General features: G+C 32.9%; 1 protein-coding gene across 2 annotated transcripts; it reads right to left on the reverse strand.

Annotated features, from left to right (window-relative positions):
• Window positions 1-880: 880 nt before the first annotated feature.
• slif (cationic amino acid transporter slimfast) lies at window positions 881-25,578 on the reverse strand. 2 transcript variants are annotated; one of them, XM_077435439.1, is made up of 12 exons: window positions 25,410-25,578; window positions 9,548-9,795; window positions 9,263-9,391; window positions 9,034-9,189; window positions 8,849-8,953; window positions 7,487-7,773; window positions 7,174-7,411; window positions 6,984-7,086; window positions 4,164-4,357; window positions 3,914-4,062; window positions 3,721-3,829; window positions 881-1,985 (listed from the first exon to the last, which is right to left on the reverse strand). In XM_077435439.1, exons 2-12 carry the CDS (start codon window positions 9,777-9,779, stop codon window positions 1,837-1,839), a joined length of 1,851 nt encoding a protein of 616 aa, XP_077291565.1. In that variant the 5' UTR covers window positions 9,780-9,795; window positions 25,410-25,578; the 3' UTR covers window positions 881-1,836. The 2 variants fall into 2 exon arrangements, with proteins under 2 accessions (XP_077291565.1, XP_077291567.1); XM_077435441.1 differs by having other exon boundaries at window positions 9,548-9,790; window positions 25,410-25,518.
• Between the last annotated feature and the right edge of the window lie 821 nt (window positions 25,579-26,399).

Below are 26,399 nucleotides of genomic sequence, written 5' to 3' on the forward strand. Positions count from 1 at the left end.
TAGTTTGTTTGTCAATTTGTTCTTTTGTGTACCTACACAATAACTGGTCAGATTGGTTCGTGAGTGAACAAAATAGTATGTTCATGAAAGAACGAAATGTATACATACTTGGACAGTAACATTTATGTATATGTTACAGTTGGAGAGTATATTTCAGTTGTAATATATTTCAACTAGTTAGAATATACTCCATCTAATCTGGTACCAACTACTTTTATTTATTTGTACTAGCAGTTGTAATGTATTTTGGCTAGTTGGAATATACTCCGTCTAGCCAACGCAAGTTGATTCATATAGCGAATTACATTTCAACTGGTCGAAATATATTACAACTGAAAATACATCTCAACTAAAGTTGGTACCAAGTTAGATGGAGAGGTTAGATTTTCGTGACTAGTAAATTGAGTTGGAAAGTCACATTTTTGCTTTAAACACATTCTTAGAGTTATCGTAATATGATATTCATTACCATAATTCGTAATACCTAGCAAATATTAACGCATTATTGAATTCTAAAGCATTCATAAAAACATCGGAGCTGTCAAAACTCGACTGCTATATTACAACTGGCGCACATTGTTGAAAGTGTATTTGCGCTTGTAGAGATATAATTTACTAGTTGAATTGTATTCGAATATGAATTTAATAGATTACAACTGAAAAATATATGTATGTATATTGTTGAGCAAACGAACTGCCAGGCGTAGCTCGGGCAGATGAAAGTTGAAAAAAAATTAAACGATTTTACCAAATAAGTGGCCTTAAATTCAAAACTGTGGAATTGTATAGCGGACAAATCAATATGTATAAATATTAATTTTTACATATGTACATATGTATATGACTGTATGGAATGGCATAGGCATCATATAAACAAATTGTGACACTATTGTGCAATAAATACTTTATTGTCATTTTTATTTTTCTTAAAAACATACCTATACATTTATACAAAATTAACATTTTATACATTCAATCAATAATGGGAATTTTATTTATCACAGTTCATTAAATATCTAAGCGGTATATTTTAAAATTAAAACTAAACATTACCTATCTTATAATATACATTCATCTGTCAATTTTCCTCTCTTTTAAAATTCGTTACCTCTCGTTCGAAACAATCATTCCTGATTGTATTCTTAGTTAGAAATGATGCGTACATACATCATACATACATATGTACATTGACATGAGCAAGCATGAGCTTCGTACATGTGCAATCGCAGCATACAACCCGCATTACATATGTTACTAAAAAAAAACAACTCGAACTACCATTTTAATTTATTTCAAGCGAGTTTGCTTCATTACGACGAACTTTTGACTGTTCTTTGCTTAGAAAAGTCCTGGGAAAGGTACTGCTGCAGAAGTTTCCCTTCTGCAGAGGACGAAATTTGGTTCTAATTTAGTATGCTAATATAAATTGTAACAGGATACGGTCGATCTTCATCGGGATCGTTGCCACAGAATTATGATTTATGAGTGTCTCAAAGAGTTTCAACTTCAACCAGAATTTAGACATACTTAGTCATAAATCCGTCAACCGACATAACTATGTATATGTACATTACATTTGAAATGATAACTAGCAGATAAAGTTTAATTTAGATAGTATTGATATTTTTATGAATGACATATTATATTTACAATACAGGTAATATCTGACAATTTATTACATATTACATAGACAAACAGTAATATGCATATTACTATCATTTGACAGATTCGTAAGAAATCTAAACGAATCTTCAATAGATCTTTTTTTTTTCAAGTCAATTTCTAAAAGTCATCGTCTGGGCAAATCCAGGCACTTAAAGCTTGCTTAAAATAAAATTAAAATTTTGTAGACTGTTTAGAGATGTCGCTTGGTCTACCCGAGATCACACACACACCCATTACTTTCGAAGATTTCCTGTGCTTTTCTTTATAAGAATCAGACTCTGAACTGTGGCGGATTCCGTAGCAGAAATATATAAGGTAACCTGCAAAATAAATAGGAAATATATGTATAAAAAATCAAATATCAAATGCAGTGGCGTAACTACTATGATGCGGGGGTATGCGGTGCATGCGAGCCCTTACGGCGAAGACACACTGATACCACTCAGTGTGTCTTCGCCACTCGAAATGTGGTACGTGTTTTTTTAGATATTTTTAAACATGCGAAAAAAATCACCTGGAGTGTTTTCAGTAATATTTCATCCTTGCTTGACAGTGATCGATAACGGTGAATCCCATATTTGAAGAAATAAAGGAGCAAAATATACACTCTGCATGTGCAACTACACCCGAATTCACTTTGGGGAACACCCACTGTTACAGCATGGAGCCAAAGACAAGACGTTCCATACCACTCAGTGTGTTCGCCCTTTGAGCCGGAAGGGACTTCGGTTGGATTTCCAAATATTAATAAATACATTTAAGTTATAATTTAAAAATATATTAAAATCAATTCACACTAACTAAAAACAGTCAAAAGTATTTATAAAAAAATTTTGACTTGGAGAACTTGTAATATTAACATGAAGAAGTTCAAAAAAATTGTTGAAGATGTGATTTTACATATAGGCTAGGAAAGAAGTTTATTAATTTCGTTGAAAAAAAATAGAGGGTCCTTTGGTAACTTTTGCATGTGGGTCAAATTTTCTAGGTCGAATGGTTTAAATAAGACAATCTATTAAAAAACCTAATTAAGAAATCACCAATTCTCTCCGTAATCTTTGATCACGAGTATGGCAAAGTGCTCAATCTGCCATAGCGAGAGGGGGGCGAAAAAGGAAAAAACGATCAGAACAGTGTGGACAAATGGGACAGTGTGGACGATAGACGTCACCGTGAAAGAAGAAGCAGTATTTTCAAACGTGTCTATTACGATTCTTTTTCACCATGGTAATGGCGGACGTCATTTCCACTTATGTATATTGATGACCAAACCAAGCAAAATGGCAAAGTTTGAAAACGATAAGATAAGAACCCAAACTTCGTCAGACGACGAAATCGATTCTGAACTAAGAAGAGGTTAGTAAAAAAATATAGAGTGAAAAAAGAAAAAGTTTTAGGCGTTTAAACAATTGAAATCTGACATGGCGAAAAGTGAGAATAGTCTAAACAAACGCTGGATAAACGTCAGGCACTTATTCGTAGGAGAATTTTCAAACGCGTCTAATACGATATTTTTTCACCATCGTAATGGCGGAGGATACATTTACTTATATTAATGAGCAAAATTAGCAATATGGCAAAGTATGGAAACGATCGGATAAGAGGCAATTTTTTTTCAGAATTATAATCGTAAGTGAAACTAAAAAGAGGTTTTTTTTCAAAAGAGTCAGACTGAGCTACTCATAAGAAAATAATTTCCATGTGAGTCGTCGTAGAGGTCTTTTCACTTACGAAGGCCCACCCCCACTCCGAAAGTCACATACTGACCATTGCTTTTGCAAAAAGTGGTGATGGGTCTTCATAAATAGAACGATTTCTATTAAATTTTATTTTGTCATCTATAAGACGTTTTTAATAAAAGACGATAAAACTTTAAACGATTTGACGACAACCTACCAGTAAATTCGCATTTTACTATGTACTACACGCATAGTCTTTCACTGAAAGTGGGAAAAAACTAGGCTAATAACAGAGATAAGATAAAAAATAGGTTGACACAATTATGTCAAACGAAGGAAGTCCATAAAATTATATCGCAAACGCGACAAAACTCACCTACGACTAACCAAACAATAAATCGAACCCAAGTTTGGAAGTCCAACTGTACCATAAGGTACAGATTCATGAAAATGCTAACGCAAGGCAACAATGGTACGAACGGCACCTGAAACGATAAAAAAAAAACAATTTGTTTATTTTCCATTCATAACTTTAGCACAATTACTATCGAATATGATCAAAGACACACCTTGAAAGACAAGTCAACGTCTTGCATCGGCTGCCGAGTGATAATGACCCATGTGACGATCATCATTATGCCGAAAATGATAATGGTCACGGTCCACGTGCTGCCGTAAGCCCATACAAGGGAAGAGCAAAAGGCCAGTGTTACCAAAACTGCAATTTTTCAAAATTGTTATTCATTTATTCATATATTCGCGATATATATCATATGTATTATATGATTATTCAAATGATTCGAATCGAATCGTACTCACAGAAGATGAAAATGGAAAATTTGGTGATGTCAGACGACAACTCGTACGGTTTTTTTATGCCGTTCAAATTAAACATCTGTTTGAAGACTTTCCAGGGAGTGATGCTGAATTGTGCATTCTGTGGATGATGATCTAAAGATTGTTCATGATTTGTTCCATTTGACTTTGTTGGCTCTTCATCTTCTTCTTTATACCTGAAAAATATTGTTATTCCATGACTTATATGTTTTATACATTTATACAAAATTATACAGATTTATGTAATGTACTGCGGGTATAATTTTATCGTATATATAATATCGCTATTTGTGTCTGTCTGTCTGAGATTACGCTCGCCATACTATAATAGTCGTTTCGATTCGACTTACATATGTACATACGTCACAGGTAAACCACTGCCAAAACTTATATACGAATACAATAACAAAAAAAAAAGCTTATGTATATATATATATATATATATATATATATATATATATATATATATATATATATATATATATATATATATATATATATATATATATATATATATATATATGTATACTGATCGCAACTAATGTGTCCGCTTGGCAGAGAATTTACCGCCATCTATTAAAATTTTTTTTAATTAATTAATTAATTAACGAATTAATTTTTCTATCGGTGTTTTATATTGTTTATATGTAGGTAGGTAGATAGGTAGTTTTGACAATTTTTTTCATATTAAACAATTAAATATAAATATTAAATCAAATATATTTAAAAGATATTTCAAAAAAAAAACTACCGTGTGGGGATTGAACACATGACCGACAACAGATTTCTTTTATTTTATTTTTTTTAATAACTTAATATGCCAACCCCATGCAATGATATGTCATCGGTTACAACACTAGTAATAATATATATAAAGAGGGACGCGATGTATGCATGTTTGTGCCGGACGCGTGGAGACACAGCCAATCAGAGTCAAATTGTCGAGAAGACGCGGAGAAGCGGGGTAGCGGGGAAGTGTGGTGGGGTGTGGAGCGTCTGACATGTGCGACGTCAGGCCGAGCGATGGGTGACGGGAGCGTATACACATACGCACATTCACATTATTTCGAACGGGTGAACGGATTGGATCGGTGAGCGTGTAATGCGCGCACTCAACTTTTTATGATTAATACGTGCGCGCGCACCTGTAAATGATCTTACATTATATCTATATATAGCATATAACTTTATTTTATTTCATGTATCAATTCCATTCCAAAAACACCCGTTGAAATTAACGGGCACGACACTAGTTTTTATTAAAATCTATCGAATATTTCTATAATTTATATTTTTGTTCATTTAATTATCTTATATTATATGTGATGAGGATTTTATCAGTTCAAACTAAACAATTATTGTAAATATTTTAAATAAAACTTAGCCAGCAAGATAGCTTGTTGGTTGCGTTAATGCTAACCACCGAGAGGTTGCTGGGTTCGATCCTTTGGGTTGACCCCAATTAAAAATTATTTATTCCGAGTATTATCTGTATTTGTGGATATCACACTTGGATATTCGTGACTCCAAGTCGATCGTTTCCTATCAGAGTTTGTCAATTTATCTGATTTCATTGTTGAAACAGTTCGACATTGGTTAAAATCAGCTTATTCATTATGTTACCACTATTTGAATATGATTGCAAAATTTGTAATCTATTAATTTATATACATACATATGTACAAGTTTAATACCATATGTGTATGTCTCTCGGAGGCAACCCGATAACGGCATCTTATGGTCCGTACGCACCAAACCAACGACGATTTTGGGCCAACTTTTAATACCAGTAGCGTACAAAATATCGAAATAAAAATTAAATAAAAAAATTGAAATTAAATATCAAAATTAAGCTAACGAGCGAGATTGAGCTAAAATGAGATCATCGTTGATGTTTTGAATTACAACAATGTTTTGAATTACGACGAAACGCATTACAACCAGAGAAATATTATAATTACGAGCGAAAAAAACCTTGTTATTGTTTCTTAAGTCGTCACGATACACTACTGTTTCGCCGTCGAATGAAATATTTAACAAAAAAAATGTCGGTGATTTGTCAAAGGGTTTTTTTTTCTTTCGTCGAAATAAAATTAATAATCACACATAATCCGATAAATTTTACCTCTGAGATGGATTTAATTATTTGATTTATTTCGATGAGAGAAACAATTGAAGACATTATCCGATAAAATTTACCTCTGAAATGATTTAATTAATTGATTTATTTCGACGAGAGAAACAATTGAAGACTAAAAATATTTCGTTTGATAAACCAACAACATGTCGGGTTGGGACCATCACTCGGTCACCCATACTAACACATGATATATTCTCAGTAACTGCGCATTACGGGGAAGTAAAAATAATAATTCTTTGATTTTTTTTTCGATCTTAGTGCGTATCTACGTAAGTCAAAACATCTTCGACAAACAAAAGTCGAGGATTACCTGTATGTGATTGTTGATGATCTAATTTTAGGTCAATCTCGAAAATTTATTTAAATTGGGCATGTTCTGTTTTAACTTTCAATATTTTATTTTTAATTTAATATATTGATTATAATTTTATTTTGATATTTGAATTTAATTTTAATATAATAATAATATTTTTAATTTTGATATTTGATTTCAATTTTTAAATTTAATTTTTATTTCGATATTTTGTACGCTACTGGTTTTATCCTGCTGGTTAAAACGTTGGACCAAAATCGTCGTTGGTTTGGTCCGTACGCAGCATTAGAAAAATATTAAATTTAATCCATCGGCTATTCCCAGTATAAATAAAATAAATAGGACTAACCGCAACACCAAAACGCTGATAGCCACGATAGTGTACGCCATGAGAGTTCCAATAGACATCATATCAATGAGTTGAATCAAATCGAACATCGATGCCATTATACCTACAAAAATAAAAATAAAAAACACTAGAATCAGACCAAATTCTCACAATTTCAAATTGACAAACTTTACATTAAATTTTACAACACCTGACAATATCCCAGATAGGATCGTGGCCAAGATCGGCGTCAAAGTTTTGGAATTGATCTTGGCGAGGGGTCTGAAGAGGACCCCGTCGTTACCCATGGCGTATAGCACTCGGGGCAATGGGAACATAGCACCCAGAAGACTGGTGCAAAGTGCAAATATGGCCCCGACCGTAACGATCCATTTTATTACGTGCATTCCCGTCTCCTCGAACACGTGTGGAAATGGAGCATCGGCGTCCTGAAAATCCAGAGAATCCCACATAAAATTTGAGCTAAATTATATGCAAATTGATTGAGGTCATCTCAAAGTTACCTGGAGGTAATACGGCCACATCATCGTCAACACTGTGGATATGCTGAAGTACGAGATGAAGATGATTATAAGAGATAGTACGATGGACAGGGGTATGCTCCTTTTGGGATTGATGGCTTCTTCTCCTGTCGTGGCCACGCAGTCGAATCCCACAAACCCGAAGAAGCATTTGGCAGCTCCTGCCATAACTCCTGACAATCCAAATGGCATAAATCCTCCTGCTCCAGCGTATGGACGATACTCTTCCGTTATATTCTCGATTGGTATACTCCAGTTGGATACATCGGCTGAAAAGTGAAAAAAGTCCTTAGAATATTATCATCTGGTGGTGCTCGGGTGTATGGAAGTTATTAAAAAAATCCAATTCAAGGCCACGGACTCCTTCCAAAAATCATCTACGGCTATAAGAAATCATGCATTTTATGAAGTCAATTCAATAATAAGTAAAGACAATAGAAGTATTTGATATATATTTAGTGGAAGTCCTAAATGTGTCCGGAAATAAGAGAGGAGAGTTGAAGAGACGAATGAAATAGTATAAAGAGTTTTACCAGTAATGATGTACATACATATACGAAATCTGGACATTAGCCCTTTGCGCACCCAATGCACACCTGAAGTGTTTTTTAAACAGAGTATTTCAAGCATGACGTCTATAGCGGTCATACACAGGGAAATGGTTAAAAGTCTAATAAATCTGTAAGCATGAAAAATGCTCGGTATGGCCAGAAAAGGCAGAAAGCGATGCATTGAAGCAGATTGAAGTGGTACAGTGTCTAAAAAAATGGTGGACAAAGGAAGTGCTCGAACAGCCTCCAAAAGATTAAAGAATTGAGATGAATGGACGAAGTGAGGAAGATGTCTAAGGTTTGGTACATGCATAATTCTAGAAGGTGATAGAAAATCATCGAACTTTTTAAACACATATCTGTAAAAATTCATATATTATATATACCTATACATCTTTGATTTATGAATCGTATATGAATCACATATTCAGTAATACGTACATATTTCAGAATAATTCAATATAAGTAGGTAAATAAGTATTGTTTTACATTGCATCGAGGTATCTTACAGAATGTATTATCAATATCAATAGAATTTTAATTGGCTAGCACACTGGTATACGGAAAATAATACATATGATAAAATATGCATTACGCATGCAATGAGAATATTAAAATTAATATATCTTGCGGAAAGCCAGATGTTTCAGATCTTCATTGTATATTCAAACGAAATTTCCATTTAAAGTAGTACATAAAAAATTGGCATCATCTCAAGGGCACGTACATATGTGTGGCCATCACTTAAGCATCGCATTAATTAACATTGTAATTCTATATTATATTAACACACCTTTAATTGATCCTGCGACCACTACGATAATAACAGTGACCAGGTTCAAAGCCGTGAAGACGTTGTTTAGTCTTGTAGATTCCTTCACTCCAACGGCCAGCAAAGCTGCAAAATTTATATATGTATTGTGATGTGGAGATCATGTGCACTTCTTGTGCAGTGCAATTAGCGACAAGTTCACTCACCTGTAATAACAAGCACTAAAAAGAAGGCGAAGAAGTCTGGATATTCGGCCATGAAGCCGATTTTCATCGGCATGTGTTCCAAGAAGAAATTCTTCATCGCATTACCGGTGAGGGCGTCGATGTAATTGCTCATGCCTTTGGCAACACCTGCCGTTCCTGAAATCGACACAAATTTAGCACAGAATCAAACCAAACGCGCCACGCAATGACAAAATGATATAAAACTCACCGATGACGTACTCCAAAATTAGATTCCAGCCGATGGTAAAAGCTATGAACTCTCCTACGCTCACGTAACTGTAGACGTACGCCGAACCAGCTTTGGGCACTCGCGCCGCAAACTCGGCATAGCAAAAACCTAAGATTTTCAAGAACGATTCGAATCAAACACGACACAAATCCAAGAATGTGTACTATTGAATGCTTTCAAATGAAAAATAAACTTGAAAAAAGTCTCAGTTTTGAGAAATTTAGAAAAAAAATACAAGCATAAAAAATTATTCGGAATTCGCACCTGCAAAGGCAGAAGCCACTGCCGCAACTAGGAAAGATAGGCAAACTGCCGGTCCTGCAATAGTTTTGGCGACAGATCCTGCCAAAACGTAGACGCCTAATCCCAAAGTGCTTCCGACGCCCAGAGCAGTGAGATCCAAAACGTTCAACACTCTGGCCAATTGAATCTCGTTGTCGTTTTCTTTTAAGACTTTGCAGCGCTTGAGCGCTTTCCAAAAAGATACTATCGCCATTCCAATAGAAGCTGTACTGCAAAAAAAAAATTGGTTCATAACAATTTCGTAATTATTGAGTTTGCTTGTGGATTTATCATTTATACGAAAAACCACTTCAACGTAAGCGTGTAATAAAAGTTATACGATTCACAAAACTGGTACGATTAATTAAATAACCATTTGAAATGTACATACATATGTATGTAGATTTCAAATGGAATCCGGAAGAATGTAAAAGTCTATCATGTACTCCGACATCTACTTAAGATTAAGACAATAAAGTTCTATAGCATGACTATTTAAATATCATAAAATGCGTTGAACATCACTACTTAAATTTGAGATTCATTTTTCAGAGGTACTTTAGGAACCTGAATCTAAAGCTATTGAGAACATTTTATATAGTGAAAATTTGAAAAAACTGATTACACTGTTCGACAAATGGCGACTTTTTTTGGTTCAGAGACGAGATATGAATTTTCTTATAGATCTATGCCCAGTAAACACGAATCTGATAATAAAAAATGTTTATTGGATCGAGATTCGGAGATATGTACATATATGTGTTTTTAAATCGCGCGATTTTTCTATATCTTGGTGTTGTTCGGTCGATGTCTCAAAATCAGTTTTTTGAATTTTCTGTTCATAATAAATATTGGAATCCATAGTCGGGTATCTTTCAATTGTAGTACTTTTCAGCTTTCAAATCTCTCTAAGTAGTCGTCCAGTTCAAATCAAAAGACAAAATTACGTATCTTCATTTGGTATTTTTTTCCCACTGTTAATACTATTTTCTATTGAAACATGTTTATTGGGATAGTGTTCTGGCCACACTATTTTTTTTCGTTTAAAAGGGTTAATTGGAAGTGTGCTGTATTTCAAATCGGTAAAATTTCGAGCTAAAAGCTCGTACTAGTATTTACTCATATTTACACGAATCTGAATTGAATTAATAGGGATAATATAATAAATTGTCCTTATATGAGAATTAAATAAAATTCTAAAAATTAGAGCTAAAAGCCCGTACTAGTATTTAAGCCTGAATTGTCATTGTTTATAAAAACTGGTTTACATCGGAATTTCTGAATTTATAACCATAGCAGAATTTGCCGATAGAAATCCCTAGCTGCTGAGTGCTTTAGATTGTTGCTTGGCATTTAGATTGCGAGCATTACATTTTAACAACAATGAAGAAGATGGAACTAGTTTTGCAAAGATACATTCATTAATAGACTTTTTTGTTTATTAATATATTGTTGCAATACATATTAGAGAGTTTAAACACACCTTTACAAAACTCGAAATCCTCGACGGTAGTTATCTCGGGTTCGTTTGGATTAACCACATTTTTTATACCTGCTTTCTATCGGATTTCAAAATAATTCAGGTTGGAAATGTTGGCGAAATTTTCAGCGTTAATGCACTCAAAGGGTTAAATGACGATTTCTTTCTTTCATATTTCAGGCATTCTCTAAAAATCTGGTTTTTATCACCCCAATATATGTATGTACTTGTAGACAAGATGAGACACGTTTAGAGAGACAACATCAAAGTAATCTTTATAATACTCGTTATCACATCTATATCAACTTAGTATTCTTAACACTTATTCTGACACACATTACCTACATATGTATGTACGTTATAAAAATGCCATACAAAATTAAACACCGCAAATCATTGAACGCAAATAGAACTCGAACACGTAACTAAATATTATAGGTTTTCAATGTTCTATCAACTGTAGGGTTTCTTCGCAATTTGCATAGGTTCTGACGAATTCGAAAGTTGTCCGTTGCGCGAAAAGGCAATTGGAAATCCTACATACATATATAGTTTTGGCACATGTATAATATATATGTTCAGAACTGGTATCGAAATCGTACGATTAGCATTTCATATAAGACCTGTTGAGTACAGATAATATTTGTAAACAATTTTCCTGCTATAAATAACGTCGCTTAATCAAATTGACCTGCCATAACCTTGCTGAATTTTCCTTTTATGTGCGATTTTACCACACGTGTGTAAAATTTTGGCAAACGTTCCAATTAGTTGTTGTAATACAGTTAATGAGTATACGTAGCGTATTTAGTTGACTTAATGGAGCATCGCTAATTTTACCGACGCTGAGTAATCTGCCGGAAAATTGTTATATACAGGAAAATGATTTATGACGAATTTGCAATTAGTTTGAATTGTAATGTGACAAATATTAAGTGACATTCCGTATACTATGTCCATACATATTTATGTCTTTACGATTGATTTACCTCAGTTCTGTCAGATATTGGAACATCTTCATTTTCATTAGAATGTAGTCAATGAAGTAGGATTTAAATATTTAATTCAACCCATGTAAACAGACAAATTTAGTCGAGCGTAATTTTTTATTTGATTTAATTCCGTAATTGTGTTGAAAACTGCTCGTATTGTTGTTGCCTTGTTACTAAGCAACTAGTTAACGACTTTTGTCATATGTTTTATTTATTTAATTTCAATTGATAATATTCAAATGAATTTTTTATTTTTATTTTAATTAGTTTCTTAAAAAATGAATTAATTAGTTTCTTTTTATCAACATAAAAAAATGTAAATGTGTGTAAGAAGTATCAATATTGTGTTCGTGAGAAGTTTCCACTTTAAGGATAAACCTCATATAATACTTAAGCCTCATTTAAAAATAATTATGTATATTGTATGTAAAATATTTGATTTGTAGAATCCTTAAGAGGGCTGAACAGCAGCGCCTTGTCCATACAAACGTACTATTCTTCTCCCTTCCTCAATTATGGCACTAGAGAAATTATTTTTTAATATGCTATGGATATCTACCATTGAGGTGCATCTATCGTTTTATTTTTTTGATTAATTATTTTTTATATGAGCTAGGAGCCGCCAAACATCTATAAAATCGCCTCTTTTTTACACCCACGAAACGAGTCCAGCGTGCTTATTTAACGGTCGATTTAAAAAAAAATACGCCGATAGATGCACAGAAAGTATCTTTCTTATACCGATGATGAATTTTTTTTAAAAATTGGTCCAGTTTTGGAGGAGAAAATAGTAAAATACGAAACCTCGATTTTGTCAATTTAAAATACGTTTTATCTGGTCGAAGCGCAACTGTCGCATTCACTCAATATATATATTGATATATATTGTCGCATTCACTTAATATATACGTACACTCAATATATATATATATCGAAAAAAGGAACGGTAACAAAATTAAGGTTTCAGGTGTACAGCCCTCTTAAGTTTGTAGCTTAAAACCGCGCGTGGACTTTCGGCCGAATGGACACTTGGCCGACGGGTTTTTGGCCGAACGGAGATTTGGTCGATTGTGTATCGAAATAACTCAAAGCTCATCGAAAACAGATTTCAAACATTATTTAAAAATCATCTCGACCTTATTAAAATGAAATAAAATAAAATTTTAGATAAATTTAAGCAATTAAAATTTTCATCCGGTCAAATGTCCATCGGTCTAACGTCCGTTTGGCCAAACGTCCGTCGGCCCAAAGTCCGTTAGCCAAGTGTCCATTCGGTCAATATTCCGTCAACCCTTACAAAAATTTGTCCTTCAAATCGCAGAATGTACTACGCCGAAGTCTATAGTTGTTATAACAGGTTAATTGGAGGCCATACGACTGCCTATTTTTGTCAAAGTCGAATAACACTTTCAGTCGTCTTTCGTTGATGTAAATTGTCATTCGATCATTGACAGAGAGTTCTTAGACTGCCCTCATTTATATTGACACCTGCCTAGTTTTTTTCTTCATTTATTTTTCACATATTTGCAGACATACATATAAACATAATACAAACACTATACGTAAGAATAACGAGACATCTATGTTATAGATAATAAATGTTGAAATCATATTCTTATTGAAATAGTGGCGACATAGTGGGTAAGATGGTTTTTGCCAATTTGATGGAGGAATCTATTCAACAATGAAATCAGATAAATTGGCAAACTCTGATACGAAACGATCATCACAAATAAAGTCTAAGCAGTAGCATTAGAGAATATACTCAGAATAAATTATTTTCAACCGAGGTCAGCTCACGGGATAAAGCCCGGCGACTTCTGGGTGCTTGGTATCAACGCAACCACCGAGTCACGCTGCTGGTATGTGTTGTTCGAGTCATCGCGACGACTTTTTCTGATGCAATAAAGTTAAAGATCATTTTGCATTTCTGATTGAAGAAAAAAGAAGATATTTCACAATTTAATCAAATCCTATAACGAGGTTGATACTCAATTTTATAAAGTTTAATGGAGAGTCCTTAAGTTTGTGACTTACAACAAATTGTCCAACAAATCGCTGAATCTACAACCTGTTACATCAGTTTATTGGAGACCACACTACTGCCTGTTTTTTCAAGTCAAATTACACTATCTGATGCAAATATTGTCCTTTGATCACTGACAAACAGTTTTGAGGCTTATCTCTTTCATACGGCCTTCATGCTCCGGAGAGTTTGATATGGACCCGCCATAGTCCCTTATTTCATATTGGCAGAACTGTGGCATATTTTAATTCTCCCATTCCTCATTGATGGTGACATTGACATTCAGTGGATGGTGCCATTGAAATTTGTCATAACTCTTTTCATTCGCTACACCGCTTCCTCGGTTACGGGGGTCACGACCAACTAGAGCAGTTAACAGTTGATCATTTTAATTGTTAACTGTTTACTTGGTTAATTTGATTAATTGATATAAAATAAAATATTGACACCTGCTTGCTATTGAGCGAATCATCGCAACGACCTTTTCCAATGCAAAAAAGTTGCATTTCTAATTAAGAAGAAGAAAGTTCACAATTTCGTCAATTTATATAATTCCGTGCTACTCAACTTTCTGACATAAGATAAGTTATGTAATCGCCGAACTAAAGATGCAACAAGCTGAATGTAATCTTTTTTTTATGGATACGTAATCAACAAATCATAACTACATAAGTTCACATTAATTATGGTAATAGGCAGTACCTAATCTAGGTCGATTTTTTTTTTCTCAGCACAATTTAAGTACGATTTGTTTTGAAACCTATAATTGTATCCACTTTGGGTCTACGACCGGCCTCAGGTTCATAGCATTGTAACTTTTAACCAGTCGACCTTATATATATAAATCTATCGATGATGGTCAGTATATCAGTTTCCTAAATATCACGGTCGAAATTTTTATATTAATTTAATTAAATATGTATTATCAAATATAATACTGTCAGTAAATATGCCAAAGTCACGCGTTGGACATTCAGAAGACGTGCAATCGAAGGCTTCCAGCAAGTAGGCATTATCAGTACGTATGTATTACACTCGCGTACGCGCAAAGAAAGTGAATTTTAACGAGGTCATGGTCGATCGAATTCTGCATTTGATCGTTTGTTTATAATATAAAGAACTTAATAAATTAAAGTCGTTTGCGGTTTATGTAAATATCCGACAGAAATTTAAATTAATACAATGATTAAATAAAATTGTTCAGTATTTGGTCCTTAAGGTCTGACCGCACTATGCGTCAATCGAACGATACGACACTTCACGGCAGTGTACGACAATATTAGGTAAACCGCACTTGAACGACAGGAATGCGACACAATGCAATAAATTATGTCAATCATTCGTTCAGTACCTCGGAGCAATATAGACGAAACGGACGCTATTATATTAGGTATCTTTGATATGCGAGGAAGAAGAATAGTCGAGAAAAACCAAAAGATTATGGCTACATGCTATTTCAAAGTCGCGATATGAAGAAGGCGAATAATTGTCGCAAGGCAACCCCCACTCAACGGCACTGCGTCACGTTGCGAACGACACCTTGCGTCAAAGTTGATCGGAAAGTCAACTTTGTCGCAAGGTGTCGTTCTACGTCATGCGGCTGTCGTGCAGTGCGTTATTTCTCATACAATTTCATACAAACAATATTTGGTCGCATACTGTTGTGAAGTGTCGTACGTTCGATTGACGCATAGTGCGGTCAGACCTTTATGCTCTTTGCGTCCAGTGTCAGTGTATCCGTTATATGTTCTTGCCTACTTCATTTTATATAGTATACATATATGCAGTTGTGACAATGACTTACCAAGCTGTATTTCCATTATCAAGCCAGGTTCAGCCATTTTAACTATTTAACCAGCAACATAGATCAGTGGTTAGCGTGTAATGCTTTCGATTGTGTGGTCACTGGCTATATCCCTGGCATTGTTGCTGGCCAGACCTTGGATATGTGACTCCAAGGTCGATCAGAGTTCACCAACTTATCTGATTTCATTGGAAACGGTTACAACAAATTGGCAATTACAACTGGTTCATAGTAATATAGAGTATGCTTCAGTCATATGGTCTCCTTGTTACCAAACCCATATATGTAGATCATTTAGAGACAATTCAGAAGCGTTTTATGAGCTATTTATCCCATAAGATTGGTCTTGTAGATTGCTGCCAACTTATAATGACAGACTCTCTTTTTTCAAGATCGCTAGTTTGTCTCATCGCAGAAGGTTTTCTGATTTGTTACTTTTAAACGAGATTGCTAATGGTATCCTTGACACATTTGTTTGGAACTAAATAAATTTTAAAGTTAATGCCCGATTTACCAGATGTAGAAATCTGTTCTATACATCAATTTGTCATAACTAAACTTCATTGGATGATTGTCCCGACCTTTTTGCTTTTACGACTCTTTCAGTACTTTTAGGGCTAAAGTGAAGAAGCAAATCTGTGCTTGATTTGCTTCTTCACCTTCATTGTTTATTCATTTTAATATGTTTTTGTAATTTTTCTTTTTTGTTTGCTTTATATTATGTGGTGCTCACTGTACATGGAATATAATATTTTCATTTATGTTTGTATATTTTTTGTCTCACTGTACTGGTTCTTTTTTATATTTTATTCTGTATGTGTGGAAATTTAAATAAAATAAAATCCCGTCCTATTTCTCGCAAAATTTGATTTTACAACATATCATGATTTGTTGATATTTAAAATTCTGCAAAAATTTGTTCATAGATGTCTCTATGATAATTGTAATTTGTAGTCTGTTGATCGCTGTTTGTAATTGGCTTTAAATGATATTTATGTACAATGTTGACAATAGATGTCGTGTTAATAAAATTGGGTTTTTACCTGAATAAATAAATAATAAACATGAAGGTTCCAGTCACTGATGTTTTCATATGTATCCAAAAACACAAGTAAATAAAGAAGGGGTCTTCGACATTTTGAGGGCTGAAGTTAATGTGACAAGGTCAGCGCCTTACAATGATGCGAAAAGATAAATGAACTCATTGAAATGCACCAAAACGTATGTAATTGACGTAGCCATTCGTCTGCCAACAAATCAGTAAACTATTCGAGCAATTTGTTGATCGTTGATCTTTTGTAGCGATGATCAACTGATAGGGCGTAGACACACAGAGTAATATGCAACACGTATTTTTTTTTTTTGATAGTTTTGCACGTGTAAAAAACACTAGCACGCCTGATCTATGCTATGGCGATCCAGGCTAAAACTCTCCTCCTGGAATGTTTTCAGTGTTCATTTTATCCTTGCATTGACATATGTAGGTTTGACAGTGATCGATAAGAGTGATTATCATATTTGAATAAATGTAAGAAAAACTTATTGAAATAATACAACCGTACCAGTTAACAATGACATGAAGACACGCCCTTTCAAGGCATGCCGTTCCGTACGATTATGTGTGTATACCTATATATATATATATATATATATATATATATATATATATATATATATATATATATATATATATATATATATATATATATATATATATATATATATATATATATATATATATATATATATATATATATATATATATATATACGGCTTGTTTATAAGAGAGTACACTATCATTTGAGAATTATAAACTTAAATAAATAATGAAACGAAGGTTTTAGTTTTATGGCGGCGCTCAAAAGTTGATCACAAAATTGCATTTGACAATAGAACTTTTTGTTCAACTGAAGATTTTATCGTTTTCGTAGTATTTCTGGCTACGAAAACTTCAATAGATAGCGATTTATCAACTGATTAATCGCTGAATAATTTTTACAGTGAATACTAGTAGTATTAATATGGATTGAGAGAATGGTTGCAATTTTGTTTAATATTATATATTTTAATATCTGCAATTTTGTTGTTTGTTTATAAACAATATTATAATACGATAACACGTGTAGTATTTGAATATCTATTTATAATACTAGATTTTGCCAATGGTAATAAAAAAAAAATAAGCCTTGATATAAAAAAAACGAATGAATAGAACGAGCATGACCTCAACCGTGGCAATCCCATCATGAATTTGTTTGTAGTTCAATCTTTACAAATATACAATAATGGCGAATCGAGCGGAAATTCGCCAAACGAAACCAAAAGTATACATATGTATTTTATGTAAAAGTTACATACGGAAACAGCCATCGAACCGAAACCTAACATATACAGCTTTGTATGTGCGTAAATGTAATGTCACATTTACATATATAAGAAATGTTGCTTGTCGTTATTCAACAATGAGAAATTGAAACAAGTGTCACGGAGACTTAAAGTGCTATGAATAGTAACTTTATCCTGTTTGCGTTGTCTATTCTAATTTGTTACATAATAAAACTAATATAGATCGGCCGTCATATCATGGTAATGTTACATTACAAAAGTGCGGGAAAATTCATTTATAATATATTATCTCCTTTAAATAGAGTAAAAGCAATAACTTTTGTTGAAATGTATATATGTATATATATAATCGGCGAGAAATGGTTGAAATAGAAAGTCAAACTACCTATTCAAATGAAGATCTGTCATCTTGACTATAGCCATGATCGTTATAAACGGGGAATTCTATTAACACATTGTATGCAGGATATGTTAATTGCATCCACTATTTATTTGTACTGTGCTAGCGCGCTTTGTATTAATTTTAAAGATAAGTTTTTATTGAATTTTGCGCCACATAACATTTTGTTTATCTATTCATTTTCATATATAGAATATAAAAGAGCAATATAAGTTTGAAATTAGTGGAAATTTGTCTGCAGACAAATCGGAAAATGTCGCAGTAGTTTCTCAGAAACCAACAACTTGTCTGTCAACAGACGAGGCTTTTTTTTTTAGCAACAATCGGTCGGGTGATCCTTGTTGTGCTCATTACTGTCTTTTGAATATTGAAAATGTAATTTATAATAAATAATAATAATTACTTGTTCGATGGAAGATTCTTTCAAAGTCAAAAGATTTGTCTGTCGTTGGGTTTATCGTACACTCTCTGGCTACATAAATATTCTACGAGAGAATTATCTGCCAACAAATTAGCCTTATAACTGAACTCTCTATTAAACCTAAATATATAAACTAACAATGAGGGATTGATTTTTTTTGTAGGATGTAGGAGCTACTAAATATTGCAAAATCTACTAATTGAGAATCCCTGGTCTATGAACTGTTTGATATTTTTTTTTCAACGAATTTTGTTTGATATTATCCTGTTTACAATGTCTGTTCTAATTTGAAATATACCAAAAGAAAATAATAAAAATATACGTATTGTTCGTATGTACCAGAGAGTCCAATTTACCGTAACTTCCGTTTACCGGTAATCGGTTCAACAGTAAGTTAATGGATTTTTCAATTTCGAAAATAAACTATTTTTTTTTGTACTAAATATATTTAACCAAACGCTTATTAACATTATTTATGATATACTAAGATATGTGTGTTACCAAAAACGAAGGTATGAGTGGTAATGATTTTTTTATAAATTAATACTTCATAAAGGACTAAAAATTATATATTTTTTTATTCATCGTTTAAGAAAATAACAGCGAAGAAAACGGTTCCCGGGAAGATGCACAAAATTGCACTGAATAGAAGCGCAGTTTCGAGAAGTCCTAATTTTCAAAGGCGCTCAAAAAGAACTTACGCAATAGAATTTCACAAAAAAAGGTTAGCACCCTCGGATAACATACAACTAGGCCTTGACGTTTTTTTGTGGAATTCTATTGCGTTAGTTCTCCTTGAGCATCTTTGAAAGTTTGGATGTCTCGAGAGTGCAACTATCTCGAGTGCATTTTTCCGATCACCTAAGAAAACATAATATATTCACACTATTGTCCGATAGTTGTGATCTGATTTTTACATACCTCCTTTACGTTTCATTTACGATTACAATTCTGGAAAAAAATTGCATCTTATCCGATCGTTTTCATACTTTGACATATTGCTCATTTTGGTCATAAATATAAGTAAATGGATCCTCCGCCATTACGATGGTGCAAAAATATCGTGTAAGACGCTTTTGAAATTTGAATTTCTGAAAAGTGCCTGACGTCTATCCAGTTTTTAGTTTTAAACATAGATGGCGGTAGTAAAATAAAATTATTGGTATTTTTATTCAAAATAATAATTGAAAATACAAATTATAGAAGAGTTATGTTTTTAAAAAACTTTTTTTTATAATATAATTCAGTATTTTTTTTGTTTAATTCCATTTTATCTAAAAAATCATTTCCTGTCTCACAATTTCTATATTTTTTCTTCTGGATAGTTTCCTTTCCCAAATTGACTTTAATAGCAAAGTGAAGCCTTTCTTTTACTGAGAACTACGGCAATATCGTCATCAGAATCTGAAACTGTTAGATTTACTACATCTTCTTTGTAAATAATTGTAAATTTTTAATTTTTAATTTGTAAATAATTGTGTGTAATTTCTAATATTATTTTCATTATGTATATTTTTTCTCCTGGATGAAGCACTGGGTCAGTCAGACGATAAAATAAAGAAGAGTAATGTGATAAATCGCAGCGAATATGTTTTGTTGATTTACCGGTAAAAGTAATAAATTACCGATCTATTTTTGGGCCATAGTATGTACCTTCAGATACATCGTCACACATGATGACTGCATCGCAATTAGAAATTAATAACATATCGGCCAATCGATGCGAATTAATTGAGAACCATTCAACCGGTTCGTAAACTGATGATGAACAATTGAACTGATTTCAATTCAATTCGCAATGATCAATAAAAACATGCCAATTACGCATCGAAAGTTTCAGATACAATAGATTTTTTACAGATAAATATACTTTCGATTTCATTACAGTTTGCTTCAGTTATTGGAGCAGAATTCACTACGGAAAAATTCCAAATTGATGAACCAGTTAATTTTCAATCTATCTAATTGCACCAGTTTCAGAACTATGCGTTCAATCATTAGTCAGCTTTGATTTTTATAGTATGTAATGTATTTTTTTCTTAAAATCACTTGTTTTGAATGAAACATTCGATTTGTGTCAAACGTTACGCCATTGTATCGTTTAATTGTAATTTTAACCTTCGTATGTATGTATGTATATACCTTTTTGTGCAATTTTCTATATTTATTTAGTCGTTACTGAGCTCAAGTAAATGATTTATCGTTGATGAAATTTTCCAAGCGTTCATTAACCCTTTGACGTTGTTTATTATTTTCGATGTATTGAGGAACTGATTCGAGTTTGTTTCCGCGACGCGGCGCCACTGTCGTGCCATCGCCATTTTAATTCATTCTTGTCGTTCTCATTTATTTATAAGTACAATATAAATGTACATTACTAAGTTGGGAAGTTCAATTCAACAATTCAAGGCGATCGGCATCCATTCAGAGTATGTATGTGCGTTTAAAATAAAAAGAAGGAAAACCGCTAAATGTCCCCGTTATTTCATTAGTATTAGTACTCACGAAGCAGGTAAAATTTTTGGCATTTTCAAGGGGGATTTCCCAAGTTGCACTATGTTAAAAAAATATAAACAGTATGTTTTTTAACCTTATTTTTCTTAACACACACAACCATTGTTTCAAACAATTTAAGCAAGATTTATGTTCTTGCTTTTTCACCAATTGCTCGAGTCTTACATACGTTCCTTAAATTTGGTCAGAAATCACATCGATATTTTCAATATTTCACCAGATAATATATAAGTATTTTTATTGTTTTTCACTTTTATTTCAATTTAAACTATTATTTTTTTATTATTTTCATTTTATTATTTTTCAATTTTTTTATTTTTAATTTTTAATTCTCAATTTACAATTTTTTAATTTTTAACTTATGTGTATATTTATACAAATATCTTATATGTATTTTCTGGCCACAATGTCATATTGGAGTGACCTGTGAAGACACTATGGTATACTTGTGTATTAAACAAATCTAATATATAATTTCGAAAGAGACTTTGTATGTAACATTGGTTGGTTGGTTCGTTCGTTGACGACACGTTCGATTTTTTTTTTTCGATTCATAGGCGCCGATTCGATTTTTTCGATTCAAAGGATTTAAAGTCCCCGGGGGAAAAGGCGCCAAGAATGCAGGCCGCCGGAGTCGAAGCTCTAGGGGGCGAATCCTCCGGGGGCAAATCCCTAGGGGGCGCAGGTGCCAGATTCTGGTATACATATAATTTTGAAAGAGACTTACTATATATGTTTGTTTGTTCGTGACAGTCAATTTAATAAAAAAAACAAATGAGTATTCAAATAAATTTATATAAAATAAAACTATTCAAATAAATTTAATAAAATGTTAACTATTAGATTAGTCATGTTTAAGCGGTTTATATAACAAATACCGAGCGAAGCCGGGTAATACAGCTAGTAAACAAATAAATAAATAAGTCTACAGTATGGTTCGGTGGTTGCATACTTAGCACCGATAGGTCATTGGGTTTGATCCCGTGAGCTGACCGCAATTGAAAAGAATTTCTTCTGAGACTTTAATGTCAAAAAAGAATCATGTTGTACAGTAAAATTTCTTTTATGAACAGTATATTTCGAATGGTGTCTCGACAAAGCCGCGCACGAGAATGCTGAACTAGCGCCAACTTTGTTCGTTAATATTTAAAATAGTTGAAATATCTTAATGAGTTAATATTTTCAGTTTTAGAGCAATTAATTTTTTTAATGGTTCAATTAACTCTCAATTTTTTCTTCAAACGCTATTTTAATTCATCTAATTATTTTATAATTTTTTAAAAGGTGTGAAGCCCAATTGGGCTTCACACTTTATCTTGCAAAATCCTTTTTTTGTTAATGTTGCACCCACGTGACTCCCAATGTCTAACTATGAGTAAGTTTTAATTTCTTTTGGATTAGAATATATAGGAATTAACTTTTTTACTGCGCGGCTATGTCGGCACGGTTCGGTAACAATTTCACACATGGAAATCTTGCACAAGTCATAAAAATCTTGAACACGGATAATCTGGCACTGGAAAGTCCCACCCATCGAGAGTCGAAATGGAAAATTATCTGTTGACCGTCAGCACAACACTGTCATACGCGATTTTGTCAGCGCGGCATTGTCGTGCGTGCCATATCATACGTCTTGCCAGTGTCGTGCCATATCATACCTACGTCTTGTTTCAAATCTACAAAATGGTATTTGGGTTGTCGATATTTTTATAAAAAATTCCATACAGCGAATGCTTCAATTATCTGAACTACATATGAACACACAAATGTGATAAGTAGACAAAATACTTATCTACTTAACCCAAGCTTTTTTCCTTGTACAAACAAATATATTTGACTTGTTTGTATTAGATCTTATGAGACAAGACTTCTTAAGCTGTACATTACGAAATTTTACTATATGTACATAGTTGTTAATCTACTTTCTACATTTAAAGAGGTAATGAAAGGTTTCGTAGTCTTTGATTATAAACATAAACAACGTTCAGTGAAGTAACTACATGTAATAGTATGTATAAAAATTTATGATAACAATAATTAGCACAAACATACCGGCGATAGAAAAAAGTATCTTCACTATTTTTATTTCAGCCTCAAAGATAATCGCTCAAAGCAATAAGTATGATAATAACAATGGTCGCGCTGCACAATAGCAATCATGTGTCAATTTTATGACGGAATTTGTCATTAGACTTGTAAGCAAAGCAATACATCGAGTATTAAGAATATCTATAATGCAATTTGGTGTATATTTACAATCGTTTTTATCAACATCGGACTAGGACAAATTGTTTTACGATATATTATTCAATTGCTGGTAATAATCAAAACTTTGTATCATAAAAAATTCTTTGAAAAATGTTGAGAGCGTCTGAATTCTTATCGCACACTAAAAAACCGAACACGAAAAATCCGCACGAAAAAATTAAAAACTTATCATTAGAGGTAGGACCGGAAGCGCGCCATCTATTGTTCCATTATTGTAAATGCTTTTTAAAAAAGGTTCGGCAAACCTTTAACAATGCATTTACAACTCTGTGAACAATGAACAGCGCGCTCTGGGTCCGCTCTTTACTTATTATAGTACATATGTATATATAAAAATATGATACTTTCATGTTTTTAGCTTTAAAAACAGCAATGGAATAGTAGAATCTTATCAATTAAATAAAATTAAAATGCAATTTCAAGAGGAGAATGTTTATATGTACATGTGCATGTGCGGACTTTTCATGTGCGCAATTGTCAGTATGTGTTTCTTGGTTCTCAGAAGAATTCACCGAATTGTATTGAATAATAGTGCAGTTTCGAGAAATCCATAAGAAAGGGTTAACTTGCGCAATATAATTCCATAAGAAAAGGTTAACGGATAACATACAAATACCCCATTGACTATTTATATGTACATATGTATGTGCAGATTTTTCATGTGCGCAACTGTCAGCATGCGTTACTTGGTTCCCGGAAGAATGCACCAAATTGCATTGAATAATGGCGCAGTTTCGAGAAATCCTAATTTGAAAAGGCCCTTAAGAAGAACTTACGCAATAGAATTCCATAAAAAAGGGTTAAAAGATAACATACGAATACCCCTTGACTCTTTTTTTTTTGTTAGTTGTTTTTGAGCATCTCTGAAAGTTTGGATGTCTCGAGAGTGCGGCTCTCTTGAGTGCATTTATCCGATCGCCTTGTTTCTTGTGCGATTTTATCATTTTCAAAAAAATGAGTTTACTGAAATTATCCATCTAATCTAATATATATAATTTCGAAAGAGACTTTGTATGTATGTTTATTTGTTTAGTTCGTAGAATCCGTGACGTTGAATTTAATAAGAAAACAAATGAATATTCAAATAAATTTAAATAAAATGAAACTGTTCAAATATATGTAATCAAATGTTTACTATTAATTTAGCAATGTCAAAGCGTTTTATATTACAAATACCGAGCGAAGCCGGGTAAAACCACTAGTATTTCACATAATGAACTTGATTTAATATTATTATGTATTTACACATTGATTAGAACTGAAGCCGATACAAATTTTAGCGGAACTAGAATATGCAGTGTGGAATAATGTATGTATTACATTTTTTTCTTCAGAATAGAACAAGTACACGACTTTCATGCTCGACATACGATATGAAGTTTAAATACAATACGTTTAGGTATGCCAAGTGAAAGTGACACTATATTTAATGTAAATGCATAAACAGATATGCGAGTATAAATTATAAATATAACACAGACATAAAAACAAAATACGGAAAGTTCTTTGTCGTTTCAGTTAATATATGTTAATTTTGTATGTATGTATGTAGGTGCAAAAAAGAAAGAAAAATATTGCAGTAATTACACTTACTTTTTTGTCTATTTAGGAAGTTTCTGCCAAGTTCGATATTCACGGTTTGAGAAACTGTACAGGTGTTTGTGAGACACGAGCGTCGCCAGGTGAGGCTCGTCTAGTACTGACTCGATCAGGTGTTTGCGAGAAGAACGTGACCGTTTTGGAATAAGGAATAATTAAATGCAATTCACACCTTTTGACATGTCTTCAATATAAAGCGAAATCCGTCAAAATAGCCCCGATGAAATCACCAAAGACAAAACAGCCCCGAAAAATAGCCACAATGAAATCACCCCGGACAAAAAAAATAGTCCAGAAAAAATTCCAAGTCAGATTTTTTTATACATTTTTAAACATACATACATACATAGATGCATGTATGAACACGGTATCAAAATATTTTTTAAAATAACCGTATGCAAGATTTATAATTTCTATATACATATATGTTACACCGAATCCATGAAATTGTCTATTACAAGCATTCGGCAAGAGAATTACCGAATGCGCGAAAAATGCAAGCACGTTGCCCAGTTCACGGATTCCGTAAATTCTTTGCCGAATGCGTGAACTGGACAGCGTGTTATATTATAACCAAGTGTCAAAGTGACAGCTGAATAAGGATGTTTAATTTACATATTATTATGTATAATATGACTACATACATATGTTTCACTGTTAAAATATTAATCAAAATGTATAAAAATGGCATTAATTTATGTATAAGTCATATGAGATGATCGAAACATATGTATGTAGTCGTATTATACATAATAATATGTAAATTAAACATCCTCATTCAGCTGTCACTTTGACACTTGTCCACGATGTCCAGTTCTAAAAAACAACACCGGAGATCCGTGAACTGGGCAACATGCTTGCATTTTTCACGCATTCGGCAATTCTCTTGCCGAATGCGTGTAATAGACAATTTCACGGATTCGGTGTAACATATACATATATTAGTCTATATATAAAAAAAATTAATGTATGTGTGTGTGTGTC

Source organism: Arctopsyche grandis, chromosome 7 (assembly GCF_051622035.1).
Source record: "Arctopsyche grandis isolate Sample6627 chromosome 7, ASM5162203v2, whole genome shotgun sequence".
NCBI lineage: Eukaryota > Metazoa > Arthropoda > Insecta > Trichoptera > Hydropsychidae > Arctopsyche > Arctopsyche grandis.